Source organism: Biomphalaria glabrata, chromosome 1 (genome assembly GCF_947242115.1).
Source record: "Biomphalaria glabrata chromosome 1, xgBioGlab47.1, whole genome shotgun sequence".
Lineage (NCBI taxonomy): Eukaryota > Metazoa > Mollusca > Gastropoda > Planorbidae > Biomphalaria > Biomphalaria glabrata.
Genome location: NC_074711.1, coordinates 2,871,845 through 2,898,008, shown reverse-complemented (window position 1 = coordinate 2,898,008; position 26,164 = coordinate 2,871,845). Strand labels below are relative to the sequence as shown.

Genomic DNA, 26,164 nt, shown 5'->3' with positions numbered 1-26,164 from the left:
CGTCAGCGAATAACTGTGCGGAAATTCAGTTTAATCCTAGAAGTGGGAGAGTCAAAAAGCGTAAAAGAATCCTCCCAGAAAGACTTAGTTACTAAAAGCTTTGTAAAAAGTGAATCGAATATATGCAGTAAACTGTAAGACCCGTCTAACTTGTAAGTGGGAGGCGCGGTGGCTGAGCTGAGCGGTAAAGCGCTTGGCTTCCGAACCGGGGTTCGAATCCTGGTGAAGACTGGGATTTTTAATTTCGGGATCTTCGGGCGCCTCTGAGTCCTCCCAGCTGTAATGAGTACCTGACATTAGTTAGGGAAAAGTAAAGGCGGTTGGTCATTGTGATGGCCACATGACACCCTTGTTAACCGTAGGCCACAGAAACAGATGTCCTTTTACATCATCTGCCCTATAGACCACAAGGTCTGAAAGGTACACATTCCTTAACCTTACTAACTTGTAAATGCAGCCTTCTAAATCTACATGAATGTGAATCTAAATCAGGTTGAATAAAACTTTAAACATTTTAATTTTTTCGTTTTAAAAATGTCTCTCTTATCTTATCTTATAAAATACAGACGTTACTTTAAAAAAGAAGATAATTACGTCCTACGCTTCTGTGACGAGATGTTTCAATAGTTAATCTTTGGCTTGTTTGTTTAAGTCTAGGGGAAATTGTATTAATTTATCCCGCTCACATATATAAGATTTTGAACAGGCACACCGCAACTAACAGTAAGAACAGACCATTGAATTTAAATGCTTAAAATAAAATGATTTATTGGTCTAAAATTTACTATAGATAACTAGATATATGATATAAATAATATAATCAAGAAGTGAATTGAAGGTGTAATATCAAACTTAATTGATCACCATGGATTGCTACTTAAGGCATGAATGGAAGAGAAGAGTGTTCCTATGCCTTGACTACTTATATTCTTAGCTGCTAGCCCGTGGGTCGTCTTCTGGCGGTCGTAGGACTGGCACTCAGAAGGATGAGTCATCCGGCTCTGTCTTAGGACGTCGGCTCGGGATGTTCTCTATGCTGTAGGCAAGCTGGCTCTAGGGTGAAGCCGCTGCCTGTTTAGCAGCAGAGAGAGTTGGTGCTGCAGACTAAGTTGTAGTAGACTTCTCAGCCATGGGTTTTAGCTTTGAGTGGAGATCTTACAGAGGTAGGTACCAGTTACCGCAATATGTGTCAGATACAGCAGTCAGGTACAGCAACCAGGTACAGCAATCGGGTGCAGCAATCGTGTGTAGCAACCAGGCTGGGGATAAGACAGACAATTAGGAACCTCCTAAAGGCATTGAATAGGGATTCCCATATGCCTTGCAATCAATCAGATGTAGACATTGGTATCAATCCCAATAAGGCATTTAAGACAATAATATCGTGTATAAAATATTAAAGCACGCATATAACTCAATAACAAAAAAGATACAAGTAAGATGACCACAATAAATGTGTTATCATACAATATAGGATTATACTAGTCAATATTCATCCATTAAATTTGATTACGACCATAAGTATTCAGTTATAGTAAAATTGGGAATGAGCATAGTGTATACTAAAGGATAAGATGAAAATAAAATACTAGGCAATATGGCTACAGTGATAAGGGTTTGATATAAATGATCAAAATTAAACTCATCCAAGGAACTATAAGTTCACAAGTGTGTGAGACATAATAATATGTTTGAGGGACATTTAATAGGAATGTAAAATAATTAATTTCCCATGCGCTCTGTAAGTTTAGAGCACTGTGATCTAAGTTCTTAGACAGTACTTAGATTCATGAAACCTTATCGTTCACAATAATTGACCTCACTTACCAATCGTAAACAAACAACATTTAGTCACGTGATCTTATTGATAAAACAACGAGGAAAAAAAAACTGTCACGTGACAACCATCATGAATTTAACATGAGATCGTAAATTATATAGATGAGATAGAGCACCACGTGGCTAAATGTTGTTTGTTTACGATTGGTGAATGAGATCCATTATTAAGATTCCGATATGGGCAAAATAAAATAAATCAAATAGACTAAGGGGCAGATAACTGCGGTTACAAATGCAGTCATCCATAGTAGCATTAATGATGCTATATAAAGGTGTAGTATCGATATAAAATAGTACAATACTACAATGTACATGCATAATAAAGTCATAATGTAATGACGGGGAACGTGGTTGTGTACTAATGTATACTGACACATTCCTATAAGATAAAATAAGTATAGCAAAATATTTACACTCACTCGTTTGTCCCTACTGAAACCTCACAAATAAACTTCCTAACAGGGGAGACTGTATGAATTCTAGCGAGCCTAACTTAAAATGCTTTGGTCTCTCTCTATATATAGATGGGACTTTTCGTTTAACGGGTGGGGAAGAAAGCTAGGTGATTTTCTCACATGTATCGATGTACCGGACATGTCAGGCGTCAGGTCAGATTTATGGTCAATATTCGTTGCCTACCGTGAGAGTAAACAAAATTAAGCGAATATGTATCTGTCCAGCCCGGGTGCAATGCTATTCTTAGAGCGATGCGTATTCTGCGGGAAAGGGGGGGGGGGGAATAGGTGTGAAAAGTTATTAGGCCGCTGCGTGTAGCCCTGGTGCCGCGACCATTGTGTGCTGGTCACCTGTACAGCGGTCAAAAATTAAAAGTCAGCCCTAGAGAAGCTAGTTAATGTTTGACGTCGAGATTCGACCCGTGAGAAACAGTGCGAAGGGGAGATAAATCCTACAAGAAATTAGTTATGAGTGGACGGGAAAGTAATTGATAAAGTTAAAATGTAAAGTTTCTCACGGTTTGCTGGGGAACAACTTAAATGAACTTTTTGCATGCAAATTTCGTATCGTATCTTATCTTATCTTATATAGACGTTACTTCAAAAAAGAAGATGATTACGTCCTACGCGTCATGCATTCAGTCATGCATATTAACCAATGACTTAAATTCTGCCAAGTCACTGGTTTTCCTGGCTGGCTTAGGCAACCCGTTCCATGCTCTAATAGCACTAGGGAAGAAGGAGCATTTGTAAAAATTTGTCCTAGCATATGGTACGAGGAATGTGCCTTTATGTTTGTGTCTTTCAGATTATTTTATTACATTTTGTTCTTTCCTATGTTTACAGATTTTCGATAGTCCGACAAACTCAGTAATCCGACGCGGCGCCGACGTAAATTCATGCAGTTAATGTGTAAAATTAATGTGGGCTAAAGTGTTGTAGTTTAGTGCAGTATATAAAAGCTGAAATTAAATGTTTACATCAACACAATTTGTTGACCGTCTATTGTTTATTTAGTACTCTTGAAAGTCTAACAGTATAATAGATTATCTTATAATATGATAAACATAATTTTTTTGTGACTTATAAGTATTATAAGATTAAATTCATTGACCTACATCTTTGATAATAAGACCTTTTCGGTAATCCGACATCACCTCTGTCAACCATCAGACTATCAAGCGTCAAACTTACTCTGTTATATACAGCCTATTAACTAGTTACATAAATTTGTAATATATTATCTACAGTTACAATTAGTTATCATATACCACACAGTAAAATTACGGCCTTTACTTTTACCTGCCTAATCTGAAGTACCTGTTAGAGTTGGCGTCCTAAAAATCACGAAATTTTAAATCCCAGTCTGATCTGGATTCGAACCCTAGACCCCTCGGTTCGGAAGCCAAGCGCCTTACAACTCAGCCATCGCCCCCCCTTCCCCTTTAGTACACTAAAGCAACTCCATATCTACATAGAGATAGACTTAATAAGCTGTGGAGGACGTGGTGTAGGGGGGCAGGAATGGTGGTAGGGGCGCCTGTGTTATATAGTTATGATGGAGTGATAAATGATGGAAAGAATGCAAAATAAACTACAGCGACATCCTTAATTAAACAGATTAAAGGGGACACTATCGCGAGAGATAATCTTTCATTTGACCGGAATTAACTGCCCTTGGGCGAACGTTTGGCGACAGTTGAGTCCCTTACCTATGGATTGGGGAAAAAAAATCTGTTTCCCGCATAGACCAGTATTACAGTCTTATAATTATATCCAAGTCACGTGTTAGTACAGTGTTGCATTGCAGTAAGCTATTAGTACAGATATAAAGTTTGTATTAGTCCGACACGAGTAAAACGAACACCAGGTTTAGTTGTGATGTCTGGGAACTGAGCCCAACCTTCTTTGGAATACTATTTTCACTGCTGATCCAGAACGCGTTTGACAAATCCACCGAGGGCATCTATCTCCATTCCAGATTTGATGGCAAGCTCCTAAATGTTGCCACACTGAGGGCCAAAATTAAAATCAGAACCACCCTCGTAAGAGATATGCTATTCGCGGACGATGCAGGCGGTAGTTACACACTCACAAGAGGGACTTCAGTCACTAATGCCCCGCTTCTCTCAGGCCTGTAAAGAATATGGCTTAACAATTAGCGCGAAAAGAAAACAAAATTCATGGGACCAACGGCTACAGCACCACCAGGGGTTCTCAACCTGTGGGTCGCGACCCCCTTTGGGGTCGATTGACGATTTGCCAGGGGTCGCCTAAGACCATCGAAAATATGGATTGTTTTTGTCTATTCTTCTTTTGCTGTTTGTGTGAGGAGGGGGGGGGGGGGGTCGCGGCCGAGTTGAGGATTCTAAAAAGGGGTCGCCGAGCTTAAAAGGTTGAGAACCGCTGTCATAGACAATAACCGGTTTATATCAACTCGAACTGTCAGGCAGAGTCTGGTACAAGCGTGTACAAGTTATTTCTCTCACTTCTGGTTCTCAGATGAAACTGAAACTGTACACATTGATTAATTGTCGATGACAACACACATGAATCAATAGTAAAAATTAACCAATATATTAATTAACTAGTGGTAATTTGTTAATTTTGTTTTATATTGAAAAAGGAGAAAAATCTTACAGTATTTAGACGTATGGCAGTAATTGTGCTGCAATTGTGCATATTTTTCTCTATTTATAAGCTTTTTTTTTAATATTAAAAATGTATTTTGTGTAATATATATATATATTGTTATAACCCTAGTGGCGGACTGAAAGGGTTAATGTGTGTGCGGCCTACTGACACACGTGATTCAGGCCAATCACACAGGTCAAGGGCTGGTGAACAAGGGACATTACTGCACGCAATATGACCAATGTTATGGTCATGTTAAAAAAGCCTTTACAGACGCGAGACAGTGTGTTAGAAAGGACAATTGAGCCCAGGACAGCAAAGCTGTAAGGACAGTGTGTTAGAAAGTGAGTCCTCGAAAATATAGCTGTACGAGCTAGAGAGACTTGTGGTGATTAGTTAGGCAGTTCTGTTGTGTAGCAAAGCATTTGAAGTCAGTGTAGCCAATTGTGTTTATTGGCTGTTGTTGATGTAATTGTAAATAAACCGCTACCTTGTTTATTGAAGCTCTTGTTGTCAAGTTGATGTTTTAGATGTGTTGTGCTGTTGGGCAGTGTTTACAGAAGGCCTGCTTAAGAGAAGATCGTAACAATATATATATATATATATATATATATATATATATATATATATATATATATATATTGTTACGTATTTCTGAATTTTCTGGCTAGATGTATTAGTTGGCACACAAATAAAAACACTGTAAAGAACTTGACGACTAAACTTTCAGTTTCATATAACTTTAATGACTATTAACTCTAACAATTCGTTACTTGAACATGTAGCGTAGAAGACTGTACAATATCTGTCAGTTTACAGTTAGCTATACTTCGTTGCAATACATCTCTTCACTTCGTTGCAATTCATCTCTTCTCAACTTTCCTCGAGCCGTATTACACAGAACAGACCAACGACACACTTCCCAGTGTCGCTCCAGGTCTCCTAAAGCTGAACCAAGTCGTACTCAAGTCTACCGAATCAGAGCCGCACACGTCTTACATCGACTGTATCGACTGTAACGGCTCAAGTCCACTGTAGTTCGCTGTTTAGACTTTAACGACAGTAGTCCACTCCAGTTAACTCTACCCTAGTTAACTTGCATCGAGTCGTACACATTTCTCTTCCACAGAGCCGCACACGTCTTACATAGTCTGTATCGACTGTAACAGCTCACTCACGACTCCATACGACTGACTTTCACATTAACTCTCTGGCTTATATAGAGTCCCTAATCGCTTGTCCAAAGTTGCACAAACACGGCTAGTATCCTCCGAAATAACACGTGAGGAAACGTCACATCCTGTCTTTATTTATACACGTAGATTCCAGAAAACATCGGCTGCAGTGTCATCTTGCCGGGGTCACAAGTTGTGACCTCTATCTGTCACTATTCATTAGTAACTGTCCCCCTACTTAGATCTGTTCGTCCCCTGGAACAACACGTGAGGACACGTCACATCCTGTCTTTGTTTGTACATGTAGATTTCAGAGAACACTCGCTGCTGTGTCATCTCGCCGGGGTCATACGTTGACCTCTACCTATCACTGTTCATTTGTAACAATATATATATATATATATATATATATATATATATATATATATATATATAATCAGGGATTTTTTTTTTTTTTTTTTGTAAAGGTACGCACCGGTACGGCGTACTGTCATGTATCAGTTTTAGAACCCCTGTAATATTTGGTGACTAGTAGTCACTGAACTATTCCGTGCTAACACCACGAGATTTTGTCTACTGGTCGGGGACTGACCACGAGGTGGACACCTCAGTTGTTTTTTGATGCCTCTTGTAGATGGAGGAGCGTCATTATCTCCTTAGGTATATTGTATGAGCACTGAGTAATTATTATGTAGTATGCTGTTCTTCTCATTGGATTGTTATTGACCATAGTTTGTGATGGCTTATGATGCCAATATCCTTTGTGAATTATTGTATATGTAATAAATTTCACGTCTGCTACCTGTGTGTTTATCAGTAATTCTAAATGTTGTCGTTGGAGACTTTAGTATACAACTGTGTTGTTGCGCACTTGCAAATCTAGTGCGTATAATAAAGTATCTAGTTAAGAAGAGCATTATAGCCGTACCAGAAGAGGTACCTACAACATACACGACATTCGCGTCATCACGCCTACAACAACCAGGCTGTGACACGTACCGGCACCTTTTTGAAAAAAAAAATTACTTTTCTAGTATTTTAACGTATATTATTAATTTTTAGTAATTAAAAGTTAGGCAATCAACTACTAAGTACCGGCACCTAATCACTGAGTACCGGCACCTATATATATATATATATATATATATATATATATATATATATATATATATATATGCTTGTACTGGAGAAGTGGACCTAATTATAATTATGGGCAAATAATAATTAGTGCTGTTGTAATTTCTTGGAAGCCCAATGTTTAAGTTATGGTATTTCAAGTGCGTATGCAGCCCCAGGTATGACCTACAAATATCGCCACTCTTGATGCAGACAAAAACCAATCTCCGATTGCAATCTATACAAGTTCTCTATTCTGTGCCTGTTTTTCAGCAAGGACCAAGACTGTGCATTGCAATACGGTGATTATTGAAAAACAACTTAATTGTGGCCTATTATTATTATTTTATTTGTGCGTTGTAAGTTCGGTAGACACCTTTCTGTTTATTCCTTGTTTTCATATTTAGTTTGCTATATGATTAAGTTTGAAAATATCGAACAGAGTCTACATCAAAAGACCAATTAAAAGACCGTTCCTTCCCCTGTCGTGTCGCTTCTGTTATTAAACCTACAGACTACTGCCATGGCTGACGTATTGGTAAGGTCCTCCAAAGATCAAAACTGGCCAATGTATTTGAAGGGAAATAGAAAAAGGGACTGGAGGGGTGAGTTATGTTCTGGAAATATCTCCATAATTAGCCCCCTGGGGCGACAACGGGGACTTTTATTTAAGGAGGAGATTGAACGTGAAGGGGAGGTCAGTAGACAAGTGTTATTGACAGCTACTGGCGACCAATCAGAGAGTACTAGGCACTGTCAGGACTATCTGCAGTGTTACAGTGTAGACACTGTGTCTCTGTCTGTCTCTGCTCTCTCTCTCTCTCTCACTAAACTCTGTCCCCCAATCCTCTATGTCTCTTTCTCTCTCTCTCTCTCTCTTTTTTTCTCGCTCTCTCTCTCAGTTTCTGTTTCACAATCTTCTCTGTCTCTATCTATGCCATTAACTCTCTCCCTCTTTCTGTCTCTCTCTCTCTCTCTCTCTCTTTTCTCTTTACCTCTCTGACTGTCTGTTGCTGTATATCTCCGACTCTCTCTCTCTATCAGTCTAACAGTCTGTCTGCCTCTCTCTCTCTCTCTTTTCTCTTTACCTCTCTGACTGTCTGTTTCTGTTTCTATGTCTCCGACTCTCTCTCTCTGTCAGTCTAACAGTCTGTCAGTCTGTCTGCCTCTCTCTCTCTCTCTCTCTCTATCTATCTAACTATCTATCTATCTATCTATCTATCTATCTATCTATCTATCTATCTATCTATCTATCTATCTATCTATCTATTTCTATCTATCTATCTATCTATCTATCTATCTATCTATCTATCTATCTATCTATTTATATCTATCTATCTATCTATCTATCTATTTATATCTATCTATCTATCTATCTATCTATCTATCTATCTATCTATCTATCTATCTATCTATCTATCTATCTATCTATCTATCTATCTATCTATCTATCTATCTATCTATTTATATCTATCTATCTATCTATCTATCTATCTATCTATCTATCTATCTATTTATATCTATCTATCTATCTATCTATCTATCTATCTATCTATCTATCTATCTATCTATCTATCTATCAATTTATTGTTGTAGATCTAAGTATATTCAAAGATTTTTTTTAGAGTGGGTCATGAAACCGTTGGCCTCTGGGTAGCGAAGTTTCTGCCGAATTTGTTTTCTAGGACCAGGGTGGTCATTGGATCTGTTCGCCTTGTCCAGTCTTGCTGCTAGGTGCATTAGTCGAGTCCTTAGTTCGTGTCCTATTTAGTTTAGCATTTGGTCTCAATAATAAATGTTGTACTTGTGCTGCATGTCTGTCTGTTTCAGCATTTAGCTTTACCTTTGTATTTAAGTGTTATACAGGTCTTCTTCATCTTCTGTGCGACATAAATAGAGAGAGAGAGAGAGAGAGAGAGAGAGAGAGAGAAAGAGAGAGAGAGAGCATTAAAGATAATATACTAACAAAATGGGTGAATTTCATGAAAAACAAATTGCATAAACAATTACAGTACAACCCAATCCATCAACTTAAGTGAGCGTGTGTGTCTACCAGATATATTTTAAGAATAGAGGCCCTTTGTTTTTAATGTAGACTTCCTCCTTACAGAAGTAAGATAATTCTAAAATGAGTCCATCACAGCAGTACTGTGTATAAACTAGGATATGTCAATAAAATCTGGTAGCACTATTCTTGCTTGCTATGATAAGGCTAAACAATAAGAAACTTATATAATATAATATATGGCCTCCTGGTTGTGTGGTATGCGCTCTGGACTATCATCTTGATGATACCGGATTCGAACCCTCCACGCTGTCGTCATTGGGAGAGGTCTGGGCTAAGGTGTTTTAATGTTATCTTATAAAGTACAGATGTTACTACTAAAAAAAAAAGATGATTTCGTCCTGCGTTCTATATTCTTCGAACCTGAAAGAACAACAAAAACTTAAACAACAAACACACTAGTAGCTAAAGCCTATTCGTCGTCCTAAAGCAGCGGTTCTCAACCTTTTAAGCTCGGCGACCCCTTTTTAAAATCCCCCACTCGGCCGCACCCCCCCCCACCTCCCCCCACACACAGCAAAAGACGAATAGACAAAAACAATCTATATTTTCGATGGTCTTAGGCGACCCCTGGCAAATCGTCAATCGACCCCCAAAGATGTCGCGATCCACAGGCTGAGAACCCCTGTCCTAAAGGCATTAAAGACTACTTCTACTATCAAATCGGCCCTAGTGCCTCTATTTAGAGAATAGAGTAACTAGACCAATGCATAATTTAAAAGTCAAGACTTAGCCTTGCTCTCGTATCTATCAACCCATCGCCATAATAAATGTATCCAGGGCCGGCCTTACAAATAGCGGCGCCCAATTTAATGGATGCTCTTTTATTTATTTATTTATTTTGACAATAACAACTATTGCTATTAATAATTAGATAACTTAAATCAGCATTTACAATACAACATGCACAGGAAGCTTTACGAATGCTTTAGGCGCCAGTGGGTTAATTAAAGTGACGTCAGTCGTACGACAGTTGTGAATAGGCTTCAACCCTATTCCCAACCGGATGGATGGGTCAAATAAGGTCAAAACCATATTCATAGTCAACAGGGTCAAATTAGGTCAAAACCTTATTCCCAGTCGACAGTGTTTAGGTCAAATCCTATTCAGTTACATTTTTTTTTTAAGTGATTGATTTTAAATAAGATAATCGAAAATAGCTATAAAATTGGTTTGATATTGATAAATCTTTACAATTTATTAAACTATTATTTTTTCCCTAATGTAATTAAAGGAACAATGTATACTTTATAGGTTATTTTATTATAGAATTGTTAGGTCACATTGTTGTTAAATCTTTGAGCTGAATATTTGCAATAGCTATAAAATAAATAAAATATATTAATTCACTGTTTTTTGTTTTTATTTCATTCCTGGTCACATTATCTCCAATTAAATATATTTTTTGACTTGGCTTTGACTTAAGCACTCAATTCAACATATTTTTTTATAGGCCTATATACTGCTTCTTGATATTTTTGACATGTGTTTTCAATGTTTTCTCTCCCATCTTCATTATAAAGTTTAGTGCATTGAGGATGGCTATAATAAAAAAAGAGGAGCTATCAAAACAAGGCAGAGAAAAAAATATAATTGGGGTGAGGGTGGGTTTAAAATTTGTTGCAAAGCAATAACATGTGTAGCTGTGAGGAGAAATGTAACCATATGTGTAAACACATAGATATACCTACACAGGATGTTATAATCTAAGACCAAGTTGTGGCGGAAGTAGTGGATATCTTTGAGAGATAGTACCACAATAAGAATCAATGGATCATGTTCTATACCTATGATCATTATCCAACCAATCTTAGCACCATTTCAATAAATAAATATTTCTCTCTCATTTGATGTCAGTAATATACTTGTATGATTTCTTGGTTTGAAATATTATAAAATAGAAAACATACACATTACTTTGTTAATTTACATTTTTCTATGTCATTTATGTGTTTTTTTTATATCAATAAATTATAATGCTTAAAATTTTCTCTTACAGCCCCTCCACCCACCAAAAAAAAAAAAAGACATGTTCAGTTATAGTAACCATCCTACAAGCAAAATCAAGCATCATCTGTGGTTAAGCCTAATAATAGTATCATTCTGTAATAATGTAGAGAATTTAAGACACTTAAAAAGTGCATCCCTTAATTCTCCTACATGAATAGCACAACAAAATCAACAAAGACTTTTTTGTTTTTTTGATCATATGTATGACATAATTTATTAAAGCAAGTAATAGAAGAAATTTTATGTTCGACTATCACTGCTAGAAATATATAACATATAATAATACATAACATTTTCAGTCAGTATATAAGTAGACATGTAAACAATGTAATATGCATCAAAATGAATTGATAAATAAAACTGGTAAAATAATAGAAAAAATATGATAAGTAATCTACACAATTAAGATGCCAGTACAAAATTACATTTAATTGTTACAGCTAAAAATATATTACACATATACTCAGCTAAACAATATCAAAGTCAATATTTAATATATAAACTTATGTAAGCAATTTAATATGTATTTGATAAAAAAAGTGCATTATAACAAATATATGGTGAGTAAATAGCACATTATTGAATGGTAGTATTACTGATACAATAGTACATTTATATATTAAAGGTAGAATTATGTTACACTTTTAATGCTCAAGATAGGTCTTATGAAGTGAAAGTTAAATTAACAAATAGACTTAAATGTTAATATGTATTAAAACACTTCTAACATTTTAATTGCAAAATTTACAAATAAATGAATCTACAGAAATATTACTTGATAAACAGAACTCATGAAACCACCTATCACACACCATACAACCAATCCAGTTCATCAACTTCCCATCTATACAATTCTCTTTTGAAACCTCTTCCAGTCCACATTCAGCACATTCATCACCATTACGTTTGTTTTCTAAACATTCAACATGGTTATCAACAAAAACATTCACATCATTTGCACTGGAACATTTAACATTACCTACCACTTCTTTTTCAGTACTGCTAACAATTTTAAGTTTTTTACTAACCGAGCTGTAAGGGAAACCTAGTCTTTTTTTCTTTGTGAAGTGTTGTTTATTATTAGGTCTTCCTTTAATTTTTACTTTTTTCAACATTACATTACTAAATGTATCAGTTGTAACTTTAGATGAGTCAACAATATCACTACCAGACAGATTGTTTTCACTATTATGAACCACAAAGGGTTGAGCACGATTAATTGGAACAAACTCTTCACCAACACACTCACCATTCAAACTAACATTTGTTTCAGCCAAGGCCTGAGAAGTTGAGGCAATTGGAAGAAACTCTGCATCAACACACCCACTATTCAAACTAATGTTTGTTTCAGCTAAGGCCTCAGACACATTAGTAATAACAAATTCCTTATTGGCCCTGATATGATAAATAAATGTCTTTAACTGTTCAAGCTTTACTAAAAAATGTTGTTCCCCCATATTCTGATACAGACAGTTTAGTTCATTTGTCAGGTCCTTAACAATTTTAAATCGCCCTTCTGCTGTCTTTGCACTAATGGTTGGATAAATTACATTAGTTGAGATAGATGATATGTCCTCAAATTCTTCATCCCTAAATGATTTATTTTGGAAATGGCACCCATCAGGAAGAAAAACCATTTCTAAAGAAAGTTTATGTCTCAAAGAAAGAATATGTCTGCAAGGCAATAAAAATTTAGTGAAGAAAATACAATTGCAAGAATCCATGCTAACCACATATGAATTGGTATCATTAGAATTACAAGTATTAGAAATAGAAAAAAATGATGTGTCAGTATTATTTTGAACTATGTTGTAGTTACATCTTTTAAATAAAGAAATCTGATGGCCCACTAACACTGCTCCAAATTGCATTAATATAATCTTGTACAAAGTAAGCAAATATGTGTCTGGTAGTGTAGAATAATGTTTAGTTATTTTGTGAATGTGGTGTTGTGCTGATTTTATTTTAGATAGATCTGAATCAAACAAAAGTAGCTTAGTTACACATACTGAGAGTGTTGTGTGGCTATCTAGGTGCTTTTTTATCCTTGAATGATAGGATTCTACATGATTTGTAGTTGTGATATGTAGAGATGCAACATCTGTATTTCTACATGCTGCCCACATGTCAGAAATTGACCACCAATTATTTTGAAAGTAGCTTTCAACACTGGGACATGCTGAAATGATGTCAACTTTTAACAACTCAAATGCTTCTTCACTTAATGTATAAGATTGTTCTTTAAATAGATCAAAAATTTTATTGGATATTTCCTTTGAGACATTTGTATTTAAATACTTTTTTACTGCTGTCATTGTGTGAAATGAACATAGGCGAATTAAAGATTGAGGAAAACATTGTTTGATAGCACCCATTTCACTAAAATCTTTATCTACAAAAAAAATTTGAGGCTCCACACACACATCATGTAATACACTCAAACATTCAGCCAAAATTTCAACACTCTCATTCCTTACAAAAGCATGCAACACAGGTACACCATTACCATTGGCATCAATACACATAACATTCAACAATGGAAATAAATACTCATTGACTTTATAAGTGCAATCTATTATCAATATGGTTTTGTTGGCTTTAAGTGAACCTATCATTTCCTTGGTCATGTATGCCAAATACAAAAATTCATTTTCTGGTGTCACACCATACTTCACTATTCCACCACCAACCTTTATACTATTTAGAATTTTCTCTACTCCTTCACTGTCAGTGCAGGGGTCTTTCAGTTTTCTCCTGTAGTTTTCCACATCCTTTCCAAGAACACATTTGTTCTGTTTCTGCGAGTGATTTGTCGCAATTCTGACTGCGGTATTTTGGTGCCAACCATCAGATCCACGGTTTCATCTGGCTTTATTCTTCTATTTTCAGGATACACAAGTGCAGTCTGAAAATAATAAATTGTATATATATAGCTATTGGAAATTGATATTGACAGTTGAAAATTCATGAGAGATAATTGTTAGGAGTAAATATGCTTTTTAATAACTTACCAAATGATCTGTGGGGTGATTCTCATGTGACAATATTGCCTTTGTGATGACAAACTGGTAGCCAGTAACATCTGAATGCCTTATCACAGCACGTATCACTGCACCACAATCATGTTTCCATGACCTACAAAAAAAATATAATAACAATATTATACATATTTTTTTTTCATCACTCTACTCTGTTATTATTTTGATTTGAGAGATGGGAGAAAGGGGGGAGAGGTGTTTCAATAATACAATTGCACTGAATACTATTATAAAACTGGCTACTGTATCTTTGCATTGTAAATAAAAGTAAATTACCCCTTTCAGACTTTGGGATCTAATAAGGCAGATGTTGTAAAGGGCATCTATTTCCATGGCCGATGGTTAACTAGGGTGGACAGCACTTCACTCAACACTTGGCCACTATACCCCAACTACACATCTTCTGTAATACCACAATATTTTTTCCATTGTTAAGAAATATTGAAATAAATACCTTTGATTCGGCCGGATGCCTTTACTCGATGTTGGTTTTGTGGCTCTGCCTTGTTTGCATACTAATTTTAGCCACTCATACTGTATGGATTCTTTTGCTGGATGTCCATTGATAAGCTAAAAAAATAAAATTTAGCACTTATAAATTGTGTGTAGGGAAAATTCATTCTCTTTTTTTAAGTGTAATTAAATTTAACAGCTGTAAACGGAAAAAATATATAACATTCTAAACTTAACTTCTTTGTGTATAAAAAAAATTAATAAAAGTTTCTTTTTAATAAATGGAGAAAGTTTAAAATAAATCTCTCTATATTTATTTCCAACTAGGACTACGTTATTTTCATTCAAAATTACAAGCTACTTTACATGTAATTATTATTTATTATTTTATCTATATCTTATAATAATACAGAACAGACATTACTTTAAAAAAAGAAACATTCTACACTGGTAACACTAACCAGCACAAAATAAAATAAATGAAATAAATAAGAATCTAACGATCTATTATAGTTATAGTATTAATTACAGTCTATATTGAATTGTAAAATCAACAACATACCTTTTTAGAACCACTAGTAACAAACAAAACATGCTGTTCCTCTTCATGCTTCTTGATAAATTCCTTGAATTCAGTAAAATTTGTGAATGATTTTCCTTCCATGTTTTTTTTTTTTAAATAAAGGATAGTGAAAGTGACCAGAGGATAGTTGATTATTATATACGCTGGCCTTTTATATAGCAACACTTCCGGTCAACAGGGGGGATTGGCAGGAAGTCTATACTCGGGGATAGACCGGAAGTCAACTGACTGTAAATAGGGTTTGACCTTATTTGACCCATCCATCCGGGTTGGGAATAGGGTTGAAGCCTATTCCCAACTGGTTGGGGATAGGCACTTCGATATTCTAATCCTTTAAGCCCTACATCTTTAACCCTTAAAACGCGAGTGGTAGTTTTAGCCCCTAAACATTAGATTTGTCATTCCATTTTCTACGCCCTTTTCGTTAAACAGCTCAGCAGTTTAAGGGTTAAAAGCCTGTCAAGGGCCATGACTGATATGCTGGATGTCAATTGCGGGACCCCACTAGGCGCGGGGCCCAATTTGGGGCGATCGGTCAAATCGGCGAAAAGCCGGCCCTGGTCCTAAGTCCTAAAAGGCAGTATAGGCTACTATAGGCTAATTCTACTATCTACTACAAGGCTCTAGTGAGGGCTAGTGCCTCCATTTAGAGAATAGAATAACTAGACCGATGGCAGACGGTTGACGTTACAGTCAAGACTAAGCGTCGTTCTGGTACCTATCAACCGCCATTAGAAATGTATCTGTTAGTTACATGTAACAGTCAAATGTAACATCTTTTTTTTTTTTGCTTCCGAAACTTTAAAGAAAAAAAAAAGGCTATCAGAAGTAAACAGCACGCTGGCGTTATTGATGGGTGGTGGAGGAGGAGCAACTGTCACCTTCGCGCTCGAAGGACACGCCCAACCGGAAGATGAAAAGCGTTTTGAGGACGATCGATATCGCCCATCTCGATAAGCCACGCCCATTGCATGGAGAAAAAAAAAAGACGTTGACTCCCCCAGGGGGGAAATTTCGTTGATCGCGCTTAGTTGGAGATAACGAGAGGAACAGGGGAGGGGGTGGGGGGTGGCTGCATATCAGAAGGCGAGGAATGTCTGCTGGCGACTACTGATGCCATGCGACCGAGGACATGGGGCGGGAAGGAGGGGGGGAGGGGGGGGAGGGGACAAGCCTGGTGTGACAGTTTTTAAACAGCCCTGATGGGCTCTACGGCGGCTCGTGTTGGCTCAGACACCGCTCGTTAGACCTGGTGCGCACGTCTCGCACTCACAGCGCGTGGGATCACATCTCTGCTCACCTCGTGGGGGAGGGGGCAGCTTACCAGTGACAATTTCTTCGCGAGCCTTTTCAGAGGGGACACCTACCAGTGTCTTAGCATGACTTATGTCACTCGTGACAAGAGCCAGTGACTTTTCTTTTTATGAGGACAAGAGTCCATGTTGATTTGGACCCAAAATGTTTTGATTCTTAAGTCCAAGTTATACTGCTTCGATCAAGGCAACGATAAGCGTAATGTCAGCTTGACACTAAATATTTAAAACAAATTAACTGACCTGCACACCGTAAGCATATGAGAATAGGAAATTAATTAAAAGCAGTAGCTAAAATAATTCAGTGTATCTTAAGGACTTCTTATATAGTACACATTCTAAATCTGTTTCCTGCGTTATATCACCTCAGTTTGATTACAGTGTTAACTTCAAATGTATCTTAGTGTCATAATTATCCTAAGAGCTTCCTATCTCGCGTTCGGACGTACCTAACATTGAAAAGGTTCCTACCAGCGCTGTCATATCGACTTCAAAGAGTTAAAACTGGTCTATGAACTGTGGTGGCAGGTCGACTTTCTTCAAAAAAACGGACCCTAAAGCTCTGGTGATGTATCAAGACCACTTGGACACTTTGGACCATAGGATGGACCGTAGCGGCATCACACCCTTCACGCTGTCCGTGGTGGCCACACAAAACGTGTTCATGCATCGTCCGATGGATTTGAAGTCTGACTGCAGAGCTCGCCCAGGTAAGTGCACCAATGTCCATTTGCTGAGCTCGTTCGGATCCTTAATTATATATATATATATATATATATATATATATTTATATAATAACAATAAACAAACAAAAATAATACAATACTTTTTAAAACAAATCAAGAAAAAAAAAGGGAATTATCTAAAGGGAAGAAAACCACATTTACAGACATATATCTCAATACTGTACGATTTATTTCCTTTTCTCTCTCTATCAAACTAAACTAAATTTATTACCACTATTTAATTTACTAATTAGCTACTTTTTAAATTAAAAGTTACGTACTGTTAGAGACTATGATGAAATCTGTCAGATTTCAACTTGATCCAAGAACGGGAACTCGGATAAAAAACGTATTCAAAATTTGTACCAGACCGATAGACAGTGTGAGTTGGTATAAGCTTTGCAAAAATTGGTAGCCTTTTTTTTATAAATCAAGACTTCACACTGATAACAACAACAAAAACAAACGATAACAGAAACAATGGCCCCGTTCATTCTTTTTTTGTTGTCTTCCCATCGCTTTCTCTTTCTGCCTCTTCTTCTTTTTCCTGGTACTGTTCCCTGAAGGAAGGTCTTTGCAAGCCCGAAGACCTTGAAATATGAACTAGTTTTAGTTTTTTTTTTTTTTTTTTTTCCTTTTACAATAGTAAGCAGGTCATGGTCCAGTCGCTGTAGTAGCCCTGCACATGCATGCAAGCGACCCCGGTCCAACCTGGTCATGTGACTTAACGCACTGCTCGGAGGTAGATTGAACTTGCGCTATTGACATACGCGACTAGGATTCAGCACCGACGCTTCCTACTTGAGGAATTGTTTAGCTTCTTATCTTACATAATGTTACTTCAAAAAAGAAGATGATTACGTCCTGCATTCAGTCATGCATATTAACCAATGACTCAAATAGTTTAGTTGCACAGAAAGTCATGCAGTTATTGATAGTCCGTTTTGAAAGCAACTGTCTCGATAATACAGTTAAATAATCTCATTGTATATGTCTTGGTAATACATTTTATAATCTCGTTGTATATGTCTTGATAATACAGTTTTATAATCTCGTTGTATATGTCTTTGTAATACAGTTTTATAATCTCGTTGTATATGTCTTGTTAATACAGTTATATAATCTCGTTGTATATGTCTTGTTAATACAGTTTTATAATCTCGTTGTATATGTCTTGTTAATACAGTTTTATAATCTCGTTGTATATGTCTTGATAATACAGTTTTATAATCTCGTTGTATATGTCTTGATAATACAGTTTTATAATCTCGTTGTATATGTCTTGTTAATACAGTTTTATAATCTCGTTGTATATGTCTTGTTAATACAGTTATATAATCTCGTTGTATATGTCTTGTTAATACAGTTTTATAATCTCGTTGTATATGTCTTGTTAATACAGTTTTATAATCTCGTTGTATATGTCTTGATAATACAGTTTTATAATCTCGTTGTATATGTCTTGTTAATACAGTTTTATAATCTCGTTGTATATGTCTTGTTAATACAGTTATATAATCTCGTTGTATATGTCTTGTTAATACAGTTTTATAATCTCGTTGTATATGTCTTGTTAATACAGTTTTATAATCTCGTTGTATATGTCTTGATAATACAGTTTTATAATCTCGTTGTATATGTCTTGGTAATACATTTTATAATCTCGTTGTATATGTCTTGATAATACAGTTTTATAATCTCGTTGTATATGTCTTGTTAATACAGTTTTATAATCTCGTTGTATATGTCTTGTTAATACAGTTATATAATCTCGTTGTATATGTCTTGTTAATACAGTTTTATAATCTCGTTGTATATGTCTTGGTAATACATTTTATAATCTCGTTGTATATGTCTTGATAATACAGTTATATAATCTCGTTGTATATTTAAAGCGGCATCTCATAAGAGGACAAGCCGCTATTAGTTTTGTGCAGTCTGTCTGTCTGTCGGAGTGCTATTGAAAATCTGATTTCACCAAATTTTGTGGCCTGTAAAGTTGAAGACAACTGCTACGTTTTGTATTCGGAAAGCGAATTGTTTTAATTTTCAAATTAATTATGCAAGTCATGTTTTCAAAGATGTACATTCTAATAACAGTACATACCTGTAAGAGACTTACTTTGAATGAATCCCATCATGATATAATTATATAATCTCTATATATTTGTATATTTGAGTTACTATAATGAACTAAATATCACAACACAGATATTGTTTAAGAGCAGCTTTAATTATAAAGATTATATTGCTCACCAATTAACTAATTGTGAACATAATTTGATCGTCTGTAAAATAGAGAAATCATGGAATGGATTCAGCTGACCTATACGTACTGATTTAAATGAAACCTCAAATTGAGAACATAATTTCACGTGCCAAGTCCTTTTAGGTGAAAGACAATTGTTGTTACATCTTGACCTTAATTTGAATCTCACTCAAACCAAGTTATTAGTTATCCGAACTTTGGCTTCAGCCATGATATCTAAACCAAAACTCAACGAGACTTCACCATGTAGAAACAGTAACATTATACCTGGGTTTTTTATTTTTTGGTTATTGATTTTTTTTACGACTCGAATTTGTTTTTGGTAGTTTCAGTGACTCAAGACTAACAACTCTAAGGACTGGGTTTACTCTCTTTAAGCTGGGACATAACACACATGGGTGTACCTAGAAGTAATAACACTTTTTTAAGCAAAGTCTATATCTTCAAAGATAAGATAAGATTATAAGTGAATGCAGTTTTTCGATTCATTTGTTCATTTTTTTTTAATCGAAAAAAATATTCGGACAATAGGTAGCCCAAGTTGTAACTTGCTGATTTGAATTACTAAATAAATAAATATAATAAATCCCCATTCAGACCTTACCATCTATAGTGTAGGTGATGTTAAGGCCATCTGTTTCTTTGGCCAACGGTTAACGAGCAGGGTGTCATGTGGCCAGCACAACGACCAACCGCCTTTACTTTCTCCAACAGATACCCATTAGAGTTGGGTAGACCTAAGGGCGCCCTAAAAATCTCGAAATTTAAAATCCCAGTCTTCGCCGAGATTCAAACCCAGAACCCCCAGGTTCGGAGGCCAACCGCTTAATCACTAAGCCACCGCACCCTCAAATAAATAGAATATTTAGGTATTTTTTAGTTACAACGCAGTAATAGTTTACTACACATGTGTACACCAGGACTATTGAACATTCAATAGGTCTATTTTATTGCAGAATCGTCTAAAAATACTAGTGACTTTGTAAACTGGATTTAACATAATGAATTAGATTATAAAATAAAACGTATTGAACTACACAATTAAACACTTAATTATAAGTACGATTAGAAAGTGTATGGAAATTGTCCAAAATAACAATATACCCCATTGTTATATCAACCGAGGGGGTAATAACAACTGACCTCACAGACACCTTCAAGGCCCTTAACATTCCTAGGAACATCTTCGTTGCCTGTCAGAAGGCGGTACTTCTGCAGACCTGCCACATCACCAGAAAATTCCTCAGTGGAAACTGTTAAAGGGACTACGATGAATTTTGTTTCTCTTTAGCGAAACTCGACCCTGGCAGCGCCAGAGAATGACTACTCGTTCATTTCTAACATAATAATAATACCACCAGAAAATTCCACGGTGGAAACTGATAAAGGGACTACGATGAATTTTGTTTCCGTTTAATGGAACTCAACCTTGGCTTCGCCAGAGAATGACTAATCGTTCGTTTCTAGTACATTAATAATAATAATAACCTTTAATATCCGTAAATATATTTATTACAGACATTTTTTTTTTGGTTTTCAAATATAAACATCTTCACTGTATTATCACAATAGAGTCACACTAAATCAGAGTTTCCTAAACATTTTTCCTTAACGGAACAATTTGCACATAAGATAATTTAGCGAAACAATTTGCTTATTTTTTTTTTGAGAAATTTATTCACGTGTTGTCATACTAGTAAATTGTTCCGCGAGTTCCTTGTACACCTATTCACGCCTCACGGAACTTTGGGGTTCCGCGGAACACAGTTTGGGAAACACTGCAATAGACTAGTCACTGACTAGTGGATATTTAAATTTGCCTGTTTACTGTATTATCTAGTCTGCTTTTATTATTTCAGAAAACAATATCAATTTTGATAGTGACACTGTGGTGATTATGTTTTGTATATAATATTGTAAACGGTACGTCATAGAACCTTGGTTGTAAGACTCAAAGAATTCTATGTTTATTTATTATTTTTACTATTATTTCATTGGTCCATTGGTTGGAACAGAGGGACAGCGCTTGAAGCTTTGTTATTGTTGACAGGGGACCGGAGTTTTGTGATAGCATAGTAGCAGCCATTATAATGCAGTTCTGATAGTTAATGTACATTTAGGAATTCAGCTTTTGTTGGCGTTATCTACAGTTATAATTTATTCTTATTTCTTTATTAAATATTTCTTATTTCTAACGCATCCATGGTGTTTCTTGAAGTATTGCATACGTAATGTATCCATGTCAAAGGTCATAGGCTAGGAGTTCACAACAATCACAACAGACACATATCATTGACTACATTTGTTTTTCTGTGTCTCATTATTTTACATTTAGGCTGATTCAGTTACAACCTTCACCTTAATTAACTTGTTTTTTTCTTTACCTTCACATCTTTTTGGGTCTAATTACTTTAATAGTTCCGTCCTAATTACCTCTTTATATTACTTAAAGTATTTACTTCGATTTTACCTGATCAATTATCTAATCTTATCTTTAGAAATTTTAAATGCTGTTAGTAAGATCATAGGCAACACCTATCTGACTAAGAGGACACCTATTTGGCCTATTTGACCCAGAGGACACCTATTTGACACAGAGGACACCTATTTGACCTAGAGGACACCTATTTGACCTAGAGGACACCTATTTGACCTAGAGGACACCTATTTGAGGACACCTATTTGACCTAGAGGACACCTATTTGACCTAGAGGACACCTATTTGACCTATAGGACACCTATTTGACCTAACGGACACCTATTTGACCTGGCGGACAGACACCTATTTGACCTAGAGGACACCTATTTGACCTAGAGGACACCTATTTGACCTATAGGACACCTATTTGACCTTACGGACACCTATTTGACCTATTTGACCCAGAGGACACCTATTTGACCCAGAGAACATCTATTTGACCTAGAGGACACCTATTTGACCTAGAGGACACCTATTTGAGGACACCTATTTGACCTAGAGGACACCTATTTGACCTAGAGGACACCCATTTGACCTAGAGGACACCTATTTGAGAGAAACAGAAAGCTATAAGGATTTTCAGCATGAAAAAATCAGCCTCTTTTTCACGATTTTGCCATCACAAAGAAGATAGAAGACACCGATCACAAAGACACATAGTAATATAAAACTCTTGTATTCCTTTGGCCATTAAATCGTTGAACAAACTGTAACTTACTGATGTGAATTTTGCTTGTAAGAGAAGCTGGGCTATGAGCGTATATCTTGTGTACCATCGTGCAAACGTTTGCTGTAATCATGTATTTGCACAATTATAAAACAAATTTTCTCACGGATAATACAGATTATTATTATTATTATTATTATTATTATTATTATTATTATTATTATAAAAGAGCGAGTAGTCATTCTCTGGCGAAGCCAGGGTCGAGTTTCGTTAAAGGGAAACAAAATTCATCGTAGTCCCTCTATCAGTTTCCACCGAGGAATTGATGTGGCAGGTCTGCAGAAGTACCGCCCTCTGACAGGCAACGAGAATGTTCATAGGAATGCCAAGGGCCTTGAAGGTATCTGTGAGGTCAGTTGTTATTATTCCCTAGGTTGATATGACAATAGGGTATATTGTTATTTTAGATAATTTCCATAAACGCTTAATCTCCAAGCCAAGGTTCTCATATTTTCGTTGTTTTTCCAGCTCAGTTATTTTTTAATTATGAGATAGTGGTACGGCGATGTCAATAATGGTAGCGGCCTTTTCTTTTTTATCAATGTGCAACAAATTAGGGCGATTAAAATCTACCATTATTATTATTATTATTATTATTATTATTATGTACAGACATTCATTCAAAAGAGAAGATTCAAGAAGATATTTAATTGGAATTAGTGCTATTAATTTTTTTTTTCCCCTACGCGTGTATTTCTAGACCATTTATAAACCAGAATGTCTAACTGCATGATCATTCTTAAGCGTTTTAAGCATCTGTGCCATCTAGCCTATAGAGATGTAGTTTGAATCCTAAATACTTTCCACTTAGACTATTTATATAAAAACAAACAAACATATTTTCTTTCTAAATGCGAGCGAAGTGCACAAGTTTAGGCCTTTATGCAGGTAAATTATGTAAAATATTTGTATAATTTTTGTTTTAAATAAGAGGTTTTTAAAAAGTGTAAAAATTACGATTTAAATCAAAGCGATGTCAGTTAGATGTATGTCATTTAGGACAATTCATGATATATGGCAATACTATAATTGCAAATGCTAGAGATTAAGTAGGACTTACAAACTGTTTTAAAATAGCTGAAAGGATAGTTGTTTAAAAAAAAAATGAAATGGTAATTATTGTTCTTAATTAGAGCGTCTTAAATCTAAATACAGTGGAGGCAATATAATAATAATAATAATATAATAATAAATAATAATAATAATATAATAATAATAAATAATAATAATAATAATATGTTGACTTACAATCTAAACATCTAGTCTACTGATTGACAACTCTAGTCACTGGCAAAACGTTTTCTAGGAGCGAGCCAAAAAATCTGAATCAACACAGTTTGTGAGTACTTGTAATACCATATTTAACTCTTTCTCTCCGTAATTATTTTTACCATGTTTTGAAGGAATTCTTCATTTTGCTCATTACTATTTCACTACCCCTGTTATGATTGGGCTTCAATAGCTTTGTTGTTTGTTATCAGAATCAGAAAAAGGGAAATGCATGCTTTTTTTTTTTTATATAATTCAAAGTCAAGTTTAAAAAATTAAACATTAATTTAATTTAATGAGGTCAAAATCAACGATGGTATCATCGATTAGGAGGGAAAGGGTTAAATTAATTAGCTATATAAATGCTCGTCATAATTTGGTTTAAATTAGTTCATAGCAAAGATGGTCTATTGTTCGTAGCTATAGTGAATTAGTTTTAGCCGTAAAACTCTTTTTAAAAGACCTTTTTCTAAGTTTTACTATTTAAAAAATTAATCTGCCCATCAAGATATAAAGCTACAAACATTAGACTTGTACAAATCTGAAACATAAAACAGGAAAGATGTAAAATGATACGTGAAACATGGTAACAAAGAGAGTTTGTGTGGAAACACAAACTCAAAATCGGCCCCCCGTAGTGGTTCACCCTAATCTTTTATATGGAATGGGTTGTCTGAGTCAGCCATGAAAACCAACGACTTAGCAGAGTTTAAGTCACTGAGCAGTTTACATGACTAGATAAACACATGAAATGCGTAGTACGTAATAATCTTCTTTTTAAAATGAACGTTTGTATTCTGTAAGTAATACCAAAAAAATTCCAAAACATTTAATAATATATTCATTTCAAGATAATTAAGGCTGCTATTGTACTGTCAATAGTTTTCAGACGACATACATGTAAAAATAAAATACATTACGTATTGCATAAAGGAGGTTTAGTCATTTTTATTTATTAGCGGCCCCCCGAAAGGGAAAAGACACTATTAGTTTTGTGTGGTTTGTCTGTCCGTCCGTCCGTCCGTCCATCCATCCAGTTTAGATCTCGTAAACTAGAAAAAATAGTGAAAATACGACATCATAATATTTTAGACCATTCAAGGTTCTGATGCAATGGCTACTTTTTTCTTTTCCGAAAGTGAAAATTTTAATTTTTAAAATCAACTATGCAAGCAGTTTTTTTATAAAAATACACAACTTTTACAGCTATACACTATTAATAGTAACTAACACAGGAAGCTATTTAGTAAGGGGAGTGACCGTTTACCACATTTTAAACATATGTATATAATTTGTTTTAGATTTTTTGTCATTTTTTTTTTTTTTTTTACAATAGTATTGCTTAGTTAAGTAACTTCTATCATGCTAACTACATTTTACGAAAAAAATGTTTTTTTTGTTTTTTTTTTAAACAGAAAAATCTATTTAGTATGCATATAAGTTGAACATTATTTAAAACAACAATTAATAAGTAATTTACCGTATTATCGCGTGAACTACACATCGGCACGACAACATCGAAACACTTTAACTAAAGGAATTTAAGATTAAGGATGAGTGCAGTGTTCCACACAACTACGCTAAATCAGTTGTGACTAACATATTTTCCCGCATCTCGTGCAGACAAAACCGTTGACGCCAGCGAGTCTATTTAAGCTTTCTTTTGGTCTTCTGTGCCTGTCTTCAATAAGGCCTTTTTTTTTTTGTGTCTCAAATGTGAGTCCCGCAAAAAAAAAAAAATACAGAAAGATAACACCTCTCAGACTTTGCGATCTTTGGGGCAGATATTGTAAAGGTTATCTGTCTCTATGACAGGGGTTCTCAGCCTGTGAGTCGCGACCCCTTTGGGGGTCGAATGACGATTTGCCAGGGGTCGCCTAAGACCATCGAAAAAAAAATGAATTGTTTTTGTCCATTCTTCTGTTGCTGTGTGAGTATGCGGAGGGGGGGGGGGTCGCGGCAGAGTGGGGGGGGGGTGTAAAAAGGGGTCGCCGAGCCTAAAAGGTTGAGAACC

The 26,164-nt window shown here is 35.6% G+C and overlaps 2 protein-coding genes across 2 annotated transcripts in view; one reads left to right on the top strand and one right to left on the bottom strand.

Annotated features, from left to right (window-relative positions):
- Positions 1-14,037: 14,037 nt before the first annotated feature.
- Positions 14,038-15,457, bottom strand: LOC106067742 (uncharacterized). Its single transcript, XM_056018513.1, has 4 exons — positions 15,348-15,457; positions 14,787-14,902; positions 14,306-14,429; positions 14,038-14,199 (listed from the first exon to the last, which is right to left on the bottom strand). Exons 1-4 carry the CDS (start codon positions 15,447-15,449, stop codon positions 14,038-14,040), a joined length of 504 nt encoding a protein of 167 aa, XP_055874488.1. The 5' UTR covers positions 15,450-15,457.
- Positions 15,458-16,602: 1,145 nt separating this feature from the next.
- Positions 16,603-26,164, top strand: part of LOC106058297 (photoreceptor-specific nuclear receptor-like) — a 49,135-nt gene continuing 39,573 nt past the window's right edge. Inside the window, exon 1 of the mRNA XM_056006149.1 lies at positions 16,603-17,391. Coding sequence (XP_055862124.1) covers positions 17,193-17,391 — 199 coding nt within the window. The 5' untranslated portion in view covers positions 16,603-17,192. The remainder of the gene's footprint in view (positions 17,392-26,164) is intronic.